At 55.9% G+C, this 17,540-nt stretch overlaps 1 protein-coding gene across 15 annotated transcripts in view; it reads right to left on the minus strand.

Annotated features, from left to right (window-relative positions):
* PHLDB1 (pleckstrin homology like domain family B member 1) overlaps positions 1-13,617 on the minus strand; it is a 44,345-nt gene extending 30,728 nt beyond the window's left edge. For 6 of the 15 annotated variants that reach the window (XM_072954089.1, XM_072954085.1, XM_015242177.3 and 3 more), the window contains exons 1-4: positions 11,071-11,221; positions 7,815-7,895; positions 7,031-7,154; positions 5,945-6,115 (exon numbers count right to left, since the gene is read on the minus strand). In XM_072954089.1, coding sequence (XP_072810190.1) covers positions 5,945-6,115; positions 7,031-7,154; positions 7,815-7,895; positions 11,071-11,115 — 421 coding nt within the window. In that variant the 5' untranslated portion in view covers positions 11,116-11,221. The other 9 variants (XM_072954091.1, XM_072954088.1, XM_015242175.3 and 6 more) reach the window with 5 other exon arrangements.
* Positions 13,618-17,540: the final 3,923 nt, after the last annotated feature.

Genomic DNA, 17,540 nt, shown 5'->3' on the forward strand with positions numbered 1-17,540 from the left:
AGGAGCTGATCCCAGAGTAATCATAACCGGAATAAATAATAGCCAGCCACACCGTCCACCTAATTACAACCACAGCTGTTTCAGAAAGCACCCTGCCATTCCCCTCCCCCTCTTTTCAACCATTTAACAAGCTAATTAATGATGAGTTTGCAGGGTCTAGACAGACCCACTCAACCCTAGATTGATGGGCGGTGGGGGCGGGGGGAGAGCAGATCAGGAGCCTGACTACATAATCCAGACTGGGAAAGAAGTGGGAAGTCTGGGTGGATTCCAGCCCATCAGTGCCAGGCCCACCCAGGGAGGCTGTGGGCTCCTAGGGACCCTCAGCCCTGGCTCCTATAGTTGTGAGTTCTCTGCCCCTCACCCTCCTCTACACAAGGGGTGTGGCTATGCCGCCTCTGGGCTATAAATAGGTGATGCCAGGCAGCAGAGCTGGATCTGTATTAATAGAGCAGGCAGGAGGGCAGCAGGACTGATTGCAGCCCAGCTCCTGCCCAAATTAACTTTCTATTTGCACTCAGGGGCCCCAGGCATTGCCCCAACTCTGGTCCCATGCCCCCAGGGGCCTCGCCAGCCTATTTCTGGGAAGAAACCTTCTCTTTGCCCACCCCTGCCCCACACCTCCAAAGGTCAGCCCACTCAGGAAACCCAACAACCCCTTCTAACGCAGGCAAAGCTGTGTTTGTGCTCCCCTGCTCCCCAAAGGGGCTCAGGGCCCACCTGTGTACAGGTGGGTGGAGGAGCTGCACATCTGGAGGTGAAAAAACGGAGCAAAGGAGAGGGTGATCCTATCTTTGAGAGACGAAGAGGGGAAACATTGCACATAGACACACTATTAACCTGGCTCACACACATACATGCTCATCAAACACACAGACACAGATAAAGGCATACAGGCTCCCACACTCAGAGTGACAGTCACTGCCCTGCTGGCCACACAAACAGAATGAACTGGCCATAAAGAAGGCTGGGGTGAGGGGAAAACGCGAGGAAGGGCCTTGGCCGCTTCCATCAGAGACCCCTCTTAGCCATAACACAGGCTCCCTCATCGTAACCAGGACCCCTCCACCCCATCCAGGGGCACGTCCATGGAGGGGACGGCCCCGTGCTGGGGAAGATGAAGTCTGCTCCGCCGAGGAGTGGCCCCGAAACCAGACGCCCCACTCAGATATGTTCAGGGCTCACACACGATCCAGTCTCACCACCTCAAGCTCCCGAAGTGGGGCCGAGGACCCGATCTCCCTCCTCGCGCGCCTCCCCAGCCCCCCTCCACGCCCCTCCCAGCTCGTGCTGCTCCGCGCCCGGCGGCCGGGGCTGCGGCCGCCACGGAGCTGAGGGCTCACCGCCGAATCCGGACCTCCGGACCGCTCGTCCGCGCTCTCTCGGGCCCTCCGGGTCCCCGGCCCGCCCCGGGGCCTTTGAGGGGGCGGGCCGACCTCCCGCGCTGCCGGCTCCGGGCTCGGAGCAGCGAACAGCCGGGCAGCGAGCAGCCACCAATGCCCGGGGAGGGGCGGGCCGGCCACCGGCGGCGGGGGAAGGGAGCCAGGGAGGGAGGGACAAAGGAGAGGAGGAGGGGAAGAGGAAGTGATGGAGGAGAAGAGAGGGGAGCTGGATGGAGAGGGCGGGGCGGCGCGGGAGGATGCGGGGAGGGAGCCAGCTCGGGATTCCGGAGCCCGGGGCAGGGTAGAAGTGGGGCAGGGAGGAAAGGTTCCAGGGAGATGACGAGAAGAGGGAAAGGTGAGAGGTAGACACCGAGGCCGGAGGCCGAGGCAAGAGGCAGAAATGAGGGGAAGCGGGGGTCTCACTGAGCGCTCTGTGGTAAGAAGTCACCAGAAGTCTAGGATGGGGCCAGCCCAGCCCCTGACTGGCTGGTCGTTTGGGGCCAGTCACACCCTCTGGCCTTGGATTCCTCATCAACAGAGTGAGGCTGATGTCAATGACAGCAGAGGTTAAGCTCTGACAAGCCATGGCTCCAAATGTTAAAGAAGAGAGTGCAACTCCCCGGAATCCAGCTGGGTCACTAGGTCCAGCTCTGGCCCTCAAGCTGCGACCTTGACAAGTGGGAGTTCAAACCAAGGCAGGGCTCTGCGAATGTGAGCACCCTGAGCCCAACCCTGTCTCCACCCTAAACACCTCTTCCTCTCCCGCCCCCCACCCCTACACTCCCAGTAGCTCACCTCACCCCATCACCCACACTGGACCAAGACACTGCCTCTCCCAAGCTGGCCCACTTCCCTGGGGCTCCAGAAGCCAACCCTACCTCCTGCCAACCACAACCACCAGCTGTGCTAGCCCCAGCAAAGAGCTCTCCAGCCCAAGGAGGTACCCTTCCCATCTGGGAGACACAGGGCCACCCAACTCTGGAACCCCCAGGGCTTGGGGTGGAGTGGGGCGTGGTGGTGAAGGGAGTGGGGCTCTGGGCCAGGCAAGTACCTACCACCCAGTCGGGGCCCCAGAAGGTTCTCCTCATTCCAGGGACTGGGCCTCCAGACACCAGAACCTTAAGGGACACCCTGTGCTCCCTCAGCCATACTCCGTATGCTCAGAGTTCACACAGCCCCACACACTTTCTCTCAGATACACACCAACACCTGCTCAGCCACACAGACACCCCTTGGCTGTGCATACTCTGAGTCATATCGACACCCCAGTTACACGCTCCCTGTCTCTCATACACATTTATTCTCAAACACACAACCCCACAGGCACCAGCCCCCTTCTTGGTTACACGCTCACTCAGGCACAGACAGCCTTTCATTCAGTCCCTGGAGAGACTCTGAAATCAGAAGTTAACCTCCTTAGAGAAAGAGTCAAACGATTTTTCCACCCTCGCTGAACACCTACCCACACTGCCATACTATGCACACGCTCACACGCTCACATGTGCACACACATATTATTCCCCTTCTGAAGGAAAAAGGAAAACCATATAGGGTCAAATGCAAAATAGGGGGGAGGTTTAAAAAAAAAATCTCCTCAGGAAATGTGATTCATCGGTCTGGAAACTGGAAACTGTGACGGCCAGCTGGACAGACCCAGACAGACACAGAAGATGCCCGCCAGGGAGAAACAGGGCAGGAGGCAGGCACAAAGAAGTGGGAGCTAGAAGCCTTTGCTTTTTCTCTCCTTCCTTTGAACTTTATTACTCAAGCTGTTTATCAGTCTTAGAGGGGAGTTAGACGCTTCATTCCCATTTTACAGAAAGAATAACTGACAGCTGGGTGGAAGAGGAAGAGGCTCAGTGTCCTGGATCCCAGAGGAAGGCAGCTGGATAACCCAGGAATCCTGGCCCCCCATCCCATTCCAGGGAGCCTCCCGCTGGCCCTCATGTAAGCCCCTACCCACCAACGGGGGGCTTGGGGAGTGAAGGAGACCCAGGACAAAGGCTGGCAGTGAATGCTGGGAGAGGATGGGGACCTTCTGTCTAGATAGCCTGGGCCCTGAGCAGCATGGCTTTCTGGGGCCTCCCTACTCAGTTCCCTCCCGGATCTTTCATGTGGTCTGGCGCTGTGGTCCCAGGGCGGGACAGCCTAGACCCAGGTTGAGATTCCTCCTCATTTCCTTGGTCCTGTTCCCAGCTCCACCTCTTGCTCTGTAGGGACATGGCAGTGTGGGATGTGCCAAGATACCGGAGGTGGAGTGGAAGCAGGCTCTTCCTGGCTCCCTCCCTTCAAGCTCCTGTGTCCATGTCCATAGCTTTAGATAAAGGTTGGCATCTATTTTCTGCCTGCTTCTCCCCACTCCGACCCAGGCATATTCCTGCTGGAAGAGCCTGTCACTGCCACCCTGCTTGTTATGACGTGTGCCTCTCCAAGTTGCCTATGGTTGGGCACAGCGCCCAGAATGATGCATCCAAGGCCCAGCCAGCTGGAGAGGGCTCCTTGTTATTTCTAGGGTAGCCCTCTGTTTTTCCAAGAGGAGTGAGGAACATCCCCTCTACAAGGCCAGAATGGGGGACCAAGACAGGGAAAATGGCCCTCTTGATATGTGCCCACAGATAGGCATGTGGCCAATGAGTTCTCACACACACAGGAGTTCACATATGGACACTTTGGTACCATCAGTCCTGAGTTCACCCCTGCCCCCATCCCACCACCCTGACTTGAACACTCTGATCCACAAACTCAAGGAAAGACACAAACACAGCGATACAGAAGCCCAGAGTCACAAACACATCCGGAGATACATAAACACACTCCAGTTACACAGACACACAGAGATAGCACATGCACCCCCGAGCCACCCAGTTTCCAGGGAAACGCACTCCCAAGAATGTCCGGAGTGGGGCCAGGCAGGGCCGGGCTTGGTGCCTTGCTCCAGAGAGGAGACAAGGAAACCCTCAGCTCCTGGAGCCCAGGGGAGGGGGAGTGCTGGGGAGAAGAACACCCGTTCCTTTGTGCCTCTGCCTACCCCTCCCCAGGCTGCCAAGCTTCTGAGACAGGCAAGCCAAGACAAGAAGGCTATGGGGTAGGAGGGAGGCAAAGGGAAGGGGGTTTAGGGTCAGGAGCAAGTGGGAGGGTACATACTTGGCAGGGTGGGCTTTTGGCTGGGGAAGACTTAGGGGTCACTTGGGCCACAGGAAATGCCTAAGAATTCCATCTTGGCCCAGGCCCTCAAATGCTACACTGGGGAGACTGGGCAAGAGAGGTCTACCTGCAGAACATCGCTCCTCCATCCGCCCTGTTCACGACACAGAGGAAGAACGTTCTTCCCATGACAGTGAGGGGCTTGGGGATGGGGGAGTAAGGGCCGGGTTCTTTCTCCCGCCATCTTTGAACTCTGCCCCGCCTCTTCTTGTTGCTCTACTGTCTCACCTCCACACACCCAAATCGTGGGGAAGATTCTTTCTTTGAGATTGGAAGGGACCAGACGGCATCACAGCCAAAGCCTCAGTTTATAGGGGTTCCTCCTCTTACTTGGAGTCAGCTAAGCCCTGGCAGAGACAAGGCCCACCCGCTGCTGCTGCTGCCGATGGGCGGACCTGCCTCCCTGCAGTCAGTTGACCCCCCACACTCCCAAGGGCAGGAAGGTTGGGTCTCCTGGGCCAGCTCTGAAGGGAGAGACCCCAAGGGGTGTGAATAGAAGGAGAGAGGGAAACAGTGGAGTGATTTCCACTGCAAAGGCGCTTCCAGCCAGTAAGATGCAAGAGTCCCCAGAAAACAATGCCAGGATATTAGTCCTACTCAGAACCAGGCTCAGCACAAAGCTCCTATCCTTATGTTACCCCACCTCTATCCCCCACCCAAATCTGCTTTCTCCATCGCCCTAATATGACGACTCATTATATAAGTTGATGCCTAGGGCAAACACACCTGGTCTATCAGAGTGCTACCTGAGCCAACCCTTTACCTGCCTGGTCACCATAGTAACCAGAGGCCCAGTTTTTAGAGCTCCCTCCCTTCCATAACAGAATGGCCAGTTGCTTTGGGAAATAGGATGGTAACCATATTCACAACCCAAAAGCTACTATCGACAATGTTTTAACAGGAGTGGCGTGTCCTCAGATTTTGCCCCTTTCCCATCCCTATTGTCCTGACCGCCCCAACCTTAACAGCTTTCCCAAACAGCTCCCTCTTGGCATCATGTCCCCATGCTGTTGTTCCCCTCACTGCCGCAACAGATGCTCTCCCCTAACAACCACTAGCAACCACGACCACCGCACGGCTCCCTATTCCCTCTGTGAGCAGGAAGAAGAACTCTTTCTCTCCCCAGGGTGGGTGTGGGAGGCAGGGTGGGGGGTGACCAGAGAAAAGTAGGCTGAAGACAAGCCTGGATGCTGGAGGGGTTTCCCAATGCACCTGATCCAGATGCACCTGAGCACCCCACCCCTAACTTGGCTATTCAGGCAGTTACCATGGCAACCACCACAGCCGGCTTCCCCTGCACCTGTCACGCACAAGCTTTTAAATGGAGGCTCCCTGCATTTGGGCGTATCAGACCTTACCCTGAGTGAGCCGAGTGGGCTGCCGGACGGGGAGCCCATCAATTGTGCAGGCATTGCCACAGGGGTAGAGGGTGAGGGTGCCCCGTCGGTTCTCGATGTAGCAGTGCTCTGGTGCCAGGCCTGGACCCTGCAGTGAGATGTCCCTAGCTGCAGAGCCAATCACCGTCCTCCCTGAAGACAGGAGGCAAACTGAGTCAGAGCGTGGTCCAGGCTGAGGAGGCAGAGACGGGGTGAGGAGGGCCACACTGGAAATTAAGTGCCACCTCCCACTCCAGGGGAGAATCACTGGCCACACTTTTGGGACCCTTGAGCCCAAATGAGATAGTAAGTGGTAAAAGTTCTTCTCAGGTGGAGAAAACTCTGGCCCAGAGATGGGAAGGCCCAGAGGGCACTGAGGATCCACAGATGGAGTAGGACTTCTCTGAAGTCCATCCCTTAGTCCCCCCAACACCCCCAAGTCCTCTTTCTCCTTCACCATTCTCCCCCTCTTTTCTTCTAGCTTTCCCTCTCTCCCCCACCTCTCCCTCCCTGCTACCACCTGCAACCCTTGCCCTCCCTCATTCCCCCTCTCTTCCGTGCAGACTCTCCCCCTGGCAGAGCCCCTGGGACTGGTATTTGGAGAATGTGGGGAATGTAGTATCACCCGGGCAACAAGTGCAGTGGAGGGAGAAGGGTAGAAGCTGCGAGGTGAAGGGGGCTGTGTCAGAGCCTGACCAGGGAGGTCCGCCCCACTCCCACCTCTCCATCTCCATGGGACCTTCTCCCAAGCCAGGTGTTGTCCTGGCATGGGGCCCCCTTTCTTCTTGACCACACTGGTTGCCAAGAGCCATGTGCTCTTCTCCTTATTTCTAACCTGAACTTTAATCCCAGTCATGGAGCCAGATCATCTACCCAAGAGCACAGGCAATCTGGAGAGACAGACAAGGGAAGCAAGCTGGTGGGGTGGGGTGGCACGGCCAGCCTCCTATTTGGGGGAGGCAAACACTGCCAGCAGAGGGCAGGAGGGCCCCAACATACACCTGGATTCCAGGGCAGGAATGTCTATGAGGATGGACTGGGGACAGGCAGGACACCCCCCAGACTCACCTTCCTCCAGAGGCAGAAGGGTGATGGCCGTGCTGAGCCGCCCGCTGCCCAAGCTCACCAGGTGGGGTTTGTCCGTTTGCACTTTCAGCCCTTTGCCCGTTTCAATCAGGTCCAGGGGTCCTTTCTGCAGGTAGAGCAGGTGGGGGATGCGCATCATTAGAGACTCCAGGCCAGCACCTTACCACCCTGGTCCCAGTCACACCAGCACTCTCTCCAGCACTTGCCCTCTTCAAAGAGCTCCGAGGGTGTCTAAAGGCTTAGCGCAAAATCTCACACCGAGCATTATTCCACTAAATTGTAATTAGATCTGAATCTAGGCCACTAACTCATCCCACCGGATTTATCTCCAGTCTTGGTTTAACTGCCCCTTTTGTCTAATAGGACAGAAACGAAACGAGGAGAGAGTCAGGGAGTGGGGAGACTGGGTAAGAGGAGGGGTACTGCAGAGGGGACCCATCAAGCCTCGTCCCTGCAGACCTGTCCATGGCAATCCACTTGGCCATTTCTTGTCCCTGTTAAACCAAATTACTAGAGAGGGCAGGACTGCAGGGAGAGATACAGCTCAGGGTCAGTCTGTAAACCGCTTCCTGACTTTCAAAGGATATATTCTGGGTGAACCAATTAACCTAATTCAGCTAAAGACTTAGCTGTTAATAGGCTTGGGACCTGGGGAAGAGCTGAGAGAGAGAGGTGCTGCTGCTCCCATCCTTGGGGTGGGACCACGGGGAGGCAGAGCCCCACCCTCACCAACAGCACTCTTACCCCATGGCTCCACCCCACTCACCTGCACCACAGCTTGGGTCTTGCATCCAGGGACCCCCTGGTTCTTGTTGAGGGTGTCCATGGTCCTGGGGCTCCGGAGCTCCTGCAGACACAGTAGAACACAGGTAAGGCAGGAAGGCCAGGCAGAGAAGGGAAAGGAGTGGGCTCTGTGGTTCTCAGGGCAGGGGCAGCCCAGTCACCATGGTTCCCAGCACAGCACATCCCGCTGAGGGAGACGTGGGGGCAGCTTGGGAACTTCCTGGGGGAGGGCAGTGCCTCATCTTCAGCCTTGGCGTGGATACCACACCACGCTGGTCCTGGTCTTGCCACACACAGGAAGCTCTATAGGACCCAACCTGTATTTCTGTGCTTTCTAGTCCCTGACACCCAGGACCCAGGCGTTGGCAGATGAGGACCCTCAGACATCTGGGGCCATAAGCAGGGTGGGTGAAATCTACCTTAGTGGGAGAAGCAAGTCCAAGGAAGCCCCTCCAGGGACACCAGCAGACAGAGGACCCCAGGTGGGGGGGGGCAGGAGCTCCCTCTCCAGCCTTTCCCTCTCCTCCTCTCCCTTTGTCTCATTTCCCAGGGGTCTCAGATGGGTGTTTTCTTCAAGGAGACAACCGGGAAAAACTATTCTTGCCATCTCTGTCTCAATTCCGGTACCCTCTTTTCCCCAGAAAGCAATCTTATCCCCACACAATCAGCAAAAAAAACCCTCAGGGGTGACTAACACTGGAAATATAGGACTCCTGGGGTTCTTAACCTGATTTGGTGCTGTAGGATGCTGAGTCCTTAGAACCGGAGGTAAAATAGATGCCAGAGTCAGAACTCGAACACTTTCTCACGCATCCCTTTCTCTCCGGCTCACAGTTCTGGTATCTGAGAGCCAAGAGGAAGGACCTCTGTGTACTAATGTGGCCTACATGCCCATCCTTGGCCAACTCGCTAAGATGAGAAACTTCCCATTTGCTGCTGAAATGTTAACTGGGGAAACTGCAAAGAGTGTGACTGAAGGTAGGGAGGGAGACCCAGGAAGGCAGGGTTCCTCTCCATTTTCTCTTCCAGCCATCTACCAAGCAACTTGGAGAGGAAGTGGGGGCAGGAGCCAGCATTCCAAGGAGCGTCTGACCCTGGCATTGAGGCCCAAGCGCCTTAGCCATAGAGTTACTAATTTTACCCTCCCAGCTCCCACCCTTCCGGACTGGGACTACATCATCTCCGTCACCATTTCCACCCAAGCTGGCGGAAGAGAGGCTGGAACAGGGCCTGGGGCCCACCCCAAGTCTGCCTGGGAAGAGGGAAGGCAGAGGCCGTTAACCTCCCCTCAGGCCTAAACTGGCCTGGTATGAGGTATGTCCCCAGGAGATCTGGTCGGGGAAGAATTTCCAGGGTCAGGGACTTGTACTGCTTCTCTGACTCAGGGAAATCCCTCAGCCTCCTCTGAGGGAGGAGAGGCAAGAGAGAGTGGGTTGGGGATAGAGAGTTTATATAAAAGAGGGGTAAGAAAACAAAACAATAAATAATGGCGAAGGAAAGGTATCATCATTTAGTGGAAAGAGCTTTAGACTGGGATACAAGAGCCTTACATTCTAATCCTGACTTTAGTATTTATTAGCTGAGAGATCTTGGACACGTTATGTAACTTCTCGGACAGTCAGATCATTCTCTATAAAACTGGAATAATGATTTAAAACAAAAAAGAAAAGTTGTCTGGATTACTGCTTGCCTGGGGCTGGGGTGGAATGGGGAGTGACCACAAATGGGAAGATTCTTTTGGGAGTGATAGAAATGTTCTAAAACTTATTTTTGATGATGGTTGCACAGATCTGCAAATGTAATGTAAATCATTGAATATACATTTAAAGTAAGTGAATTTTATGGTATGAATCATCTTACCTCAGTAAAACGATTAGTCAAAAAAAAAAAAGATGAGGGGGAGGATATAGCTTAGAGATAGTGTGCTTGCTTAGCATGCATGAGGTCCTAGGTTCAATACCCAGTACCTCCATTTTAAAAAATAAATAATCCTAACTACCTACCCTCCCCCCCCAAAAAAAACCTTAAAAAAAAAAGACGATTGTTTGGGAACTCAGGTATTATATCAAATGACACTCTGTGAAGTTCAAAGCACATGCCAGTTATTAGTATGAAATTTGTGACCTTGAACAAGTCACTTCACCTTTCTGGGCTTCAGTTTCTTTATCTGTCCAACTTGTCACTATCACCCTGTGAGGCAGCAGGGGGCGTGCTCATTTACTTACACCAAAGATTTCAAGTGGAGATACAGATTGTAGAGGAGTAAAGTTGATGGGGAACAAAAGTGATTAGAGGAGAGGAGAGAAGGGAATAAGGAGGTGAGAGCAGAGGGAGCGATGAGAAGAGATGTAGGGAGAGACCGAGAAGATAAGAAAAGATGTAGAGACTGGGAGGCGCGAGGCTGTGGCCCCAGCTCCGAAACCTAATCCAGGTGAAGTGGAAAGATACACCAGACCCACACGTCCCAGCACTCTGCTGGTGCTCTGACCCGAGGGCTGCGCCGCGGCCCGGAGAGCAGCCACTGGGGCGCGCCCTGTCCTCCGACCCCACCCCCGGCCTGGGCGACCAGGCGGGCTGCGCCGGGGCGCCCCCCCACCGGCCGACCCGCTTCGGTCCCCCAGGGCTGCCCACCACCCGGGGCTGTAATTACCCACCCCGCTCGCTCCGCCCGGCCTCCGCGGCCGTTCTTGGAAACCCCGCCCCGCCCCGCTGCCAAAAAAAGGCTCCTGCGGTGCAAGTCCGGCTCTCTGGAAGGAGGGACAAGGGGAAGCGCCGCCGTCAGGCTTGGCTTGTCGGTAGCCCTCCCGCACCGCGGGCAGAGATGCCCACGCTCTTCCTTGGGCGCAGGGTGGCGGAGGCCTGGCTGTCTGGAAGGGACGTGCCACAGGGAGGGACCCTTGTGAGGCGAGGCCGGGGCTCCGGCAGGTGTCTCTGCTCCGGCCCCTCCGGCCTCCTGGCCTAGCGGGAGCGCCCGGGCATCCAGGCCACTGGGAATCAGCAGCCCCACCCTGTCCCCAGCTCACTGTGCCGCGTGGGGCGCCCAGAGTCACCGCTCCGGTGTCTCGGCACCCGAATGAGGACGATGAGAGGACCGGGGAGTGGCAGGAAAGGTCTGGAACCGACAGCACTGGAGGAAGTCCAGGCTCCAAATCGGGCCCCAGATGAAAGATCCGAGGCCAGACCCGGGGCGAGAGCGGCCCCCGTGGCGCCACTGTTCGGGTGCTCCGCTCCGGCCTCACCTGTGGCCCGGGCGACCAGTCCAGGCCTCGCCCCGGGCGTCGCATGGCTGTGGCCGGAGGCCTGCGGGGCCGAGCTGGATTCCTCTCGGCCCGCCGCCGCCTTCTCTGGCCTGGCGCACATCCGCCCTCGAAGAAGGGCTGCCGGCAGAGGAAGGAGTCGGGAAGGGAAGGAAACTGAGGCTGGAAGCCCAGCGGGCGGGGCGCCAGGGCCGGGCGGGGGCGGGGAGGGCGTGGGGAAAGTCCCGGGGCGGAGAGAACTTCCAGGAGGAGGAAGACGAGGGTATCTGCTGAGGGACGGGGCGGGAGGGGAGACGAAGGGATTTGGAGGGAAAAATAAAAAAGGGAGACTGAGGCATGAGGGAAAAGGAGAGCTGGGGAGGGAAGACTGAGGGCAGAGGATGAGGAGGAGGGGAAGAAGGTGGGAAACAGGATAGAGTCCGGGGCAGAGGTGGAGGGAGACAGGGACAAATGTAGAGGGATTGGGGAGGCGAAGAAGGAGATGGGGGAGACTGAGGACAGAGGGGCCCTCAAGGAAACGGGGTGACGGGCCGGGGGAGCAGTAGAAGGTAGGTACCCAGGGCCGTGGAGGGGGAGACGGGGGAGCGGGAGACCAGGCCCTGGAGGAAAAGAGGGGGCCAGAGGGCAAGCCGGGGGACCCAGGAGTGAGGAGAGACTACAGGCAGGCAGTCGGGGCTGGAGGAGGCGGCCAGGACCTGGCGCGAGTGTAGTTTAGAGGTGTGATTTTATTCGTGTTCGGGGTGGAGCTGGGATACTGGAAAAGGGCAGCTCCCTGAGGCTGCCAGGCCGAGTGGGGTTTTCCGCACGGAGGGCTCCCTGCTGCCCCTCGCCGCCCTCCCCGGGGCCGCCAGGTGGGACAAGGCCACAGTGTTGGGCCTCCTGCCGGGCCGCCCCGCCCGCCGCTGACGCCGGACAAGCGGCCTTTCTTTGGCCCGGCGGGGAGAAGGGGCCGCTTGTTTGCGCGGCGGGGGAAAGGGGCGGCCCCCAGACACCAGCGGCTCCTCGCGGGCGGATGCGGGAGGGGGGCTACGGGCGTGAGCGGAGGGCTGCGAGTGTAGCATTTGTGTGTGTGTAAGGAAGATGCGTGTGTGAAGGGGGTGCGTATGAGAGGGGCCGCATGTGTGAGGACTTGTGTAATGGGTGTGAGCTGCGTGTGTCAGCGGGGTGCGTGTGCGCGAGGAGGGGCGTGTGCGCGAGGAGGGGCGTGAGCGCGGGGGTCCGCCGGTGTGAGGTGGGGTTCCTGCGAGTGCTGCGGGTGCTTGGCGTGTGTGTGAAGTGTATGCAAGTCTAGATGTCCGAGTTCCACACGTGTCACGGTGGAGAGACTGGGGAGTCCGCGCGGTCTGTGCGTTGGGAAGGGTGCGTGGGTGATGCCGGGTGGCGCGCCGTGCGTGTCTGCGCGTGGGATGTCTGACGTGGGGGGAGGCTGTTTGTGTGTGACCCGTCGGATGAGTCAGCCTCTAGAAGCCTCCGGGACGGCTGAGCTAACGGGCCCAGAATGCAGCCCCGCCCCGGAGCCCTGGGTCCCCCGCCGAGCTGAGCGGTCTCCGGGCCCAGCCTCCGCTCGCGCCCGCCTGGGCGGAAGCGTCCGCGGGCGCCTGGGCAACCCCTTGCCCCGCGAGCCCTCCCAGCCCCCACGCCGCTCCCGCCCGCCCGCGCTTCCCCATCCTGGAGAAGCCCGATGACCTGGCTCAGCCGGGGCCCCGGGGAACTCCGCAAAGGATTCGTATCCCGACCACGGGGGCTTGGCAAGAGCCGGGGACTCACTGCCCCAGGGTCCCCCCTCTGGCGTCTCGGACCCCTGAAGACTCGGGGCCTCGGAAGAGGACCTGCGAGGCCCCAGATGTGGCACTCATCTCCTGAACACACCCTTCTGGACACCATTGCCTCTCAGTCCGATTCTGCATCCCTTTCCGTCCATTAAGGCGGCCAGGCCCGGGACCGGAGGGGAGATACCCCAGGGGATCCCCCTCCTGATGCAGGGCTCTCAGTACTTCTGTCGGCTGGAGAGGAGAGGTGTGGGAGCAAGAGGACGAGATCCTGCGAGTGTCGCCCGGCCATCTGGGTGCCCGCAAAGGGAGTCTTGAAGGGAAAAGTATCCACGTTCGTCCCGGGGGAGAGCGCGAGGGCCCCCTCTGGCGGCGGCGCGGGCAGCGGCCCGGGAGGGCAAGAGCAGCAAGTAGCTCGCAGGAAAGCTGCGGAGCCCACTTCGCCCAAAGCCCCTTGCTCCCCAACTCACGCGCACTCACCTAGGGCACCTCTCCTCCCTTATGAGTTTCTTCCAGGCTCTCCAGCCCAGGGCTCATTCGGGGGCTCTCTCCAGGTCCCTGGGACTTCCTCTTATCCAGTCCCAGCCGCGCAGCGAGCGAGAGCCGCAGGCGTAGTGGGAGAGAGCGTTCTTACCTCGCGGGGAGAGGGGCACACAGGTTCCTTCGCCTGGCTCTGTCGCCGCGGCCTCAGGCTCAGGACACTCTTGCTTTTCCCTGGGAGCCCGCTGAGTAGGAGGAGAACAAGCGGGTCCCGCCTCTCCACCCCACCCGCTGCGAGTCCCCGCCCCCGTCCCCCGTCCCTTCTGCCTGGCCAGCCTGAGAAGACGCCCTTGTGGGACGGGAGCCCGAGGTCCCCCCACCCACCCTTTCCCATAGCAGCACCTCCCCCGCCTGCACAGCGCCCGCTTTGTTCATCTCTGCAGCTGGGCTCTCCACTACCACCACCACCCCGTACACACCCCTATCCCCACTCACCCCCACTCCCCTTCGGACTCTGCTAGACCACCCTCCGTCCCTAGGCTTTAAGGTTCTTCTGAGAGGGTGTTTTTGACAATTTTTCTCCCCCCGAGCCCCGCTCTTTTCATTTTAGCTGCTGACTCCTCCATCATCTTCCAGTAAACCTCATAGTCGCAGCCCTCAACATCTTCAGACGACTGCTAAGGGTATCCAGGTCTGCCCTCTGTCACCCCTTCTCCTCATCCTATTCCAAGCCCCTCCATCATGAAGAACTGTTAATGGGGTTGATAACCCTGCACACAGGGCATCACAGATTTTTCTAAGGAAAGGTGTAAGCAAGCATGTTAAAGTGCTGTGCAAACTGTAAAGCCGAATGCAATGATCATCTTGCCCCTGTACACTGTGGCTCCACCCCCACAACTTGAGAGTTTACAACTAGGAGGCAAACTATATGCAGTCCAGCACACCATCCTACAGCAGTTTGGGTCTCTGTAGGAGTGAGGGGTTAATAAGGAAGAAGGAAGGGGACTAAAAATCTAAGAAAAGCCTAGAAACTGAACCAGGTTGAAAGCCATTCTCCTTCTCAACCCCCACCCGAAACCCAATGCTGACAGTGGATCCTTACCTTGCAAAGCCAGCTCTTGCCCCAGGAGACTGACGAGGGAGGCCCTAGGGAACCGGACTCAGCTAGACTAGACCTCTTTAACCTGCACTGGAGGGACCCCTGAGACTCTTCCTCCCTGAAGGAGGAAGCAAAAAGCCCCCAAGACTGGAGTAAATTCCAATGGGGGGAGGATAGCAGAAAATAATTTGTCCTTTTGGGGATGGACATATCTTGTTCTGATTCAGTGACTTTAGTGTGTACCCTCTCTCCCTAACCCCGGAACAGCAGGAGGTTGAACAGCAAGAATCTTTGGTCACTCATTGACAGGGCCAACATTAGCAGGGGGACCCCCCATGGCTGGAGGCTGGAGCTGAACGGAGCCAGGCAATGGACAAGAAGCAGGAGGGGGAAGGACATTTTGCAGCTACCTCCTGTAGCTAACAGAGGTCAAATCATCAGGCTCCAGCATGTGCTGTGGGTACCAGGAAGCCCCAAGATTCGGCCGGGGCTGGGGTAGCAGTGTTGGGGGTCAAAGCCTCTTATTCTTTCTTTTGTCATATTGTTTGAGACTCATAGACGTATTTTAACTCAAAATAAAAGTATTTTAACTCTGTCCACCTTTCATGAAGCAGATCATGAAGTAATTTTCAGGCTATTCTGTCAAAAAAAAAAAGAAAAAGAAAAACAGAAAGAAAGAAAAGAGAAGAGAAAAGGAAGAAAAAGAAACAAAACCCAACTGTGGTATCCTATGTGCCAAGACCCAGCATTTGAGGGAAGGGGCTCAGACTGGGGTACCTCAAAGACTTTTCACATAACTGTTTCACAACTCCAGCTCTTCTGTACCATCTTGGTCAGGAGGAATTTCAGGGAATAATCAAGCCTGCCACGGAGGCAGCTGATGCTGAGGCAGGGGGTTGAAACATCACCCAACTGCTCTCTGGCCTCCCAGCAACCAGCTGACCCCACGATAAAGGCTCTGGGCAGAGTGTCCCCACTCCTGCTGCGTCGGGGCCCTATGTTCCCACAGTTAGAGCACTCAGGGGACTTCAGACCTACCGTCCCCACCCTCCACCCCCACCCCGCTCCACATCTGGAGCCCATCAAAAACTCAGTGCTCTCTCACAGTTACGCAAGAGGTCGAGCAGCTGGGAGCTTAGAAAGGGGGTGGAAGAGAGGAGAAAAAAGCAGAAAACAGCTTTCCAAGCATGCTTCAGACTTTCCGAAGTGGAAGCAGGGGGAGAGGGCAAAGGCTGGGTGTGGAAGGAAGAGCGGATTTTTTAAGGCCCTCTGCATTTGGCTATGAATGTTAGGAGTGGATTTCCACACCCAGCCTGCCTTTGCCATGGCACATTTACCAGCTCTGTCCCTTCTCTCAAACTGTACTCCCTCCAACCCCAGAAAGAGGTGATTATTCCTCATTACAGCAAGCAATCCCTGGAGACACGCACCCTATCCCAGGAAGCTCTCCTTCCTGACCTTTTTGGATCTTGAACTTGGGCATCATTAGCGTAGGTGTGGTGGCAGCAATGAGGCCAAGTAACTCCTTGCTGCATCCAACTTGGGGAAAGAGTTCAAATCTTTCTTCAGTAGCTGTAAAAGAGCAGAAGCTCTCTTCTCAATTAGAAATTGCACAATCCACAGTTCCACCCACAGCTAAGATATGTCCAAGCTGAGTGGGAAATTTGGGTAGGACAGAGGACTGGTCTTGTCTATCCACCGTGGCTCGGGACCTTCCAATGAGCTGAAAAGAACAAGCATTCATTTGGGCAAAAGAATGGGAAACAAGGCCTGTTTCCATTTTTCTCATTGCCTTGAATTTATAATCCCTTTTCTCCAAAATCCCGTCCTGGTTTGGTAATCAACCTGATCACACAGGGTACACCTATGGGATCTTTCCAGATTTGGATTAAGCCTTAATTAACCACATAAACCCTGCCCTATGAACAAGGCAAAAAACTTTCCTTTTTGGCCAGTGGTGGGGGGAGTGCGGCTGGGGGAGGGGGAGTGGCTGGAGTCTGAAAACTGCCTGGTTGCTTGACCTCTTATGTTTAAGAAGGGCAACAGCTTGGTTTGGAAATGTAGTCTAACTTCCCTAAAGGCTTGCCTCCACATTAATCACTGACTCCCCAGGGTGAGATGTGAGACTGACTCTTGTAGAGATCCTGTCTGCCCTTGGGTAAGGAGCAGTACACACCAACCTACTTGTGGATCTTCTAGGGGTATCAAAGAAGCTCTACAGTTGCAAAGATATTTACCAAAGAGGATGAAAAGGGAATGGAAAGAAAGAATGGTTGCAATGAGAGATGCGCATAGTACAGGCGAGTTATGCTTCCCTTTGAGTGATTCCTCTAAAACCTACCAGACAGAAGTTCTATTCCTCACCCTTACTGAAATCCATGTTGAGTATCACTAGTTGCTGTTGAGCTTGTCTACCTTAGGAAAAAAGCTTTGTAAGCAGGTAAAGCTGTTACCTCCAATTAGACTTTAACCTTCTTGAGGATGGACTTTTTCTTATTTTCCTCCTGTCTTCCTGGACGAGCCCTACAGGTGTAAACTTTTAAGAAAAGCTATTCTATATAAACCCTGGAAACCTCTCAGATCCTACCCAATGTGAACGATGTTAAATTAATTGGAGGGCAGTTTCCCATCAGAAATTGATGGGTTAATAAGATCTGGGGTTTAATACTGTAAGTAGATGAATGACAGATCTTATTGTAACTGACTATATACTTCAATAAAAAATAAATTAAAAAAAAAAAATGAACTCACCTACCTCCCTACCGCCTCTTTCTGGAATTAATTAAACCAGAGCAGGAATCACAAACCTCCTACATTAAATAGAATACTCAGTCAAATCTAATTATTTTGTTAGTCTCCCTCACAAGAGGCCAACAAAACATCCACCTGACGCCGTGGAGCGATTAGCGGCCAGGCAGGCGGTGGCGTGGTCTCGGTGAGCTTCATTTCACTAGAGTAATGTGACGGTCTCACAGAGCCAAGCACCACTTAGCAAGGATTAGACCAGATACTTTGTGTTTCTCTCAAGGAAAAAAAATTCAAAATCTTGGCTTTCACCATTAAAATAGAACTTTTTCACTCCAGAAACTTATTATTCATCAGAG

This window comes from Vicugna pacos, chromosome 33 (genome assembly GCF_048564905.1).
Source record: "Vicugna pacos chromosome 33, VicPac4, whole genome shotgun sequence".
NCBI classification, from domain to species: domain Eukaryota; kingdom Metazoa; phylum Chordata; class Mammalia; order Artiodactyla; family Camelidae; genus Vicugna; species Vicugna pacos.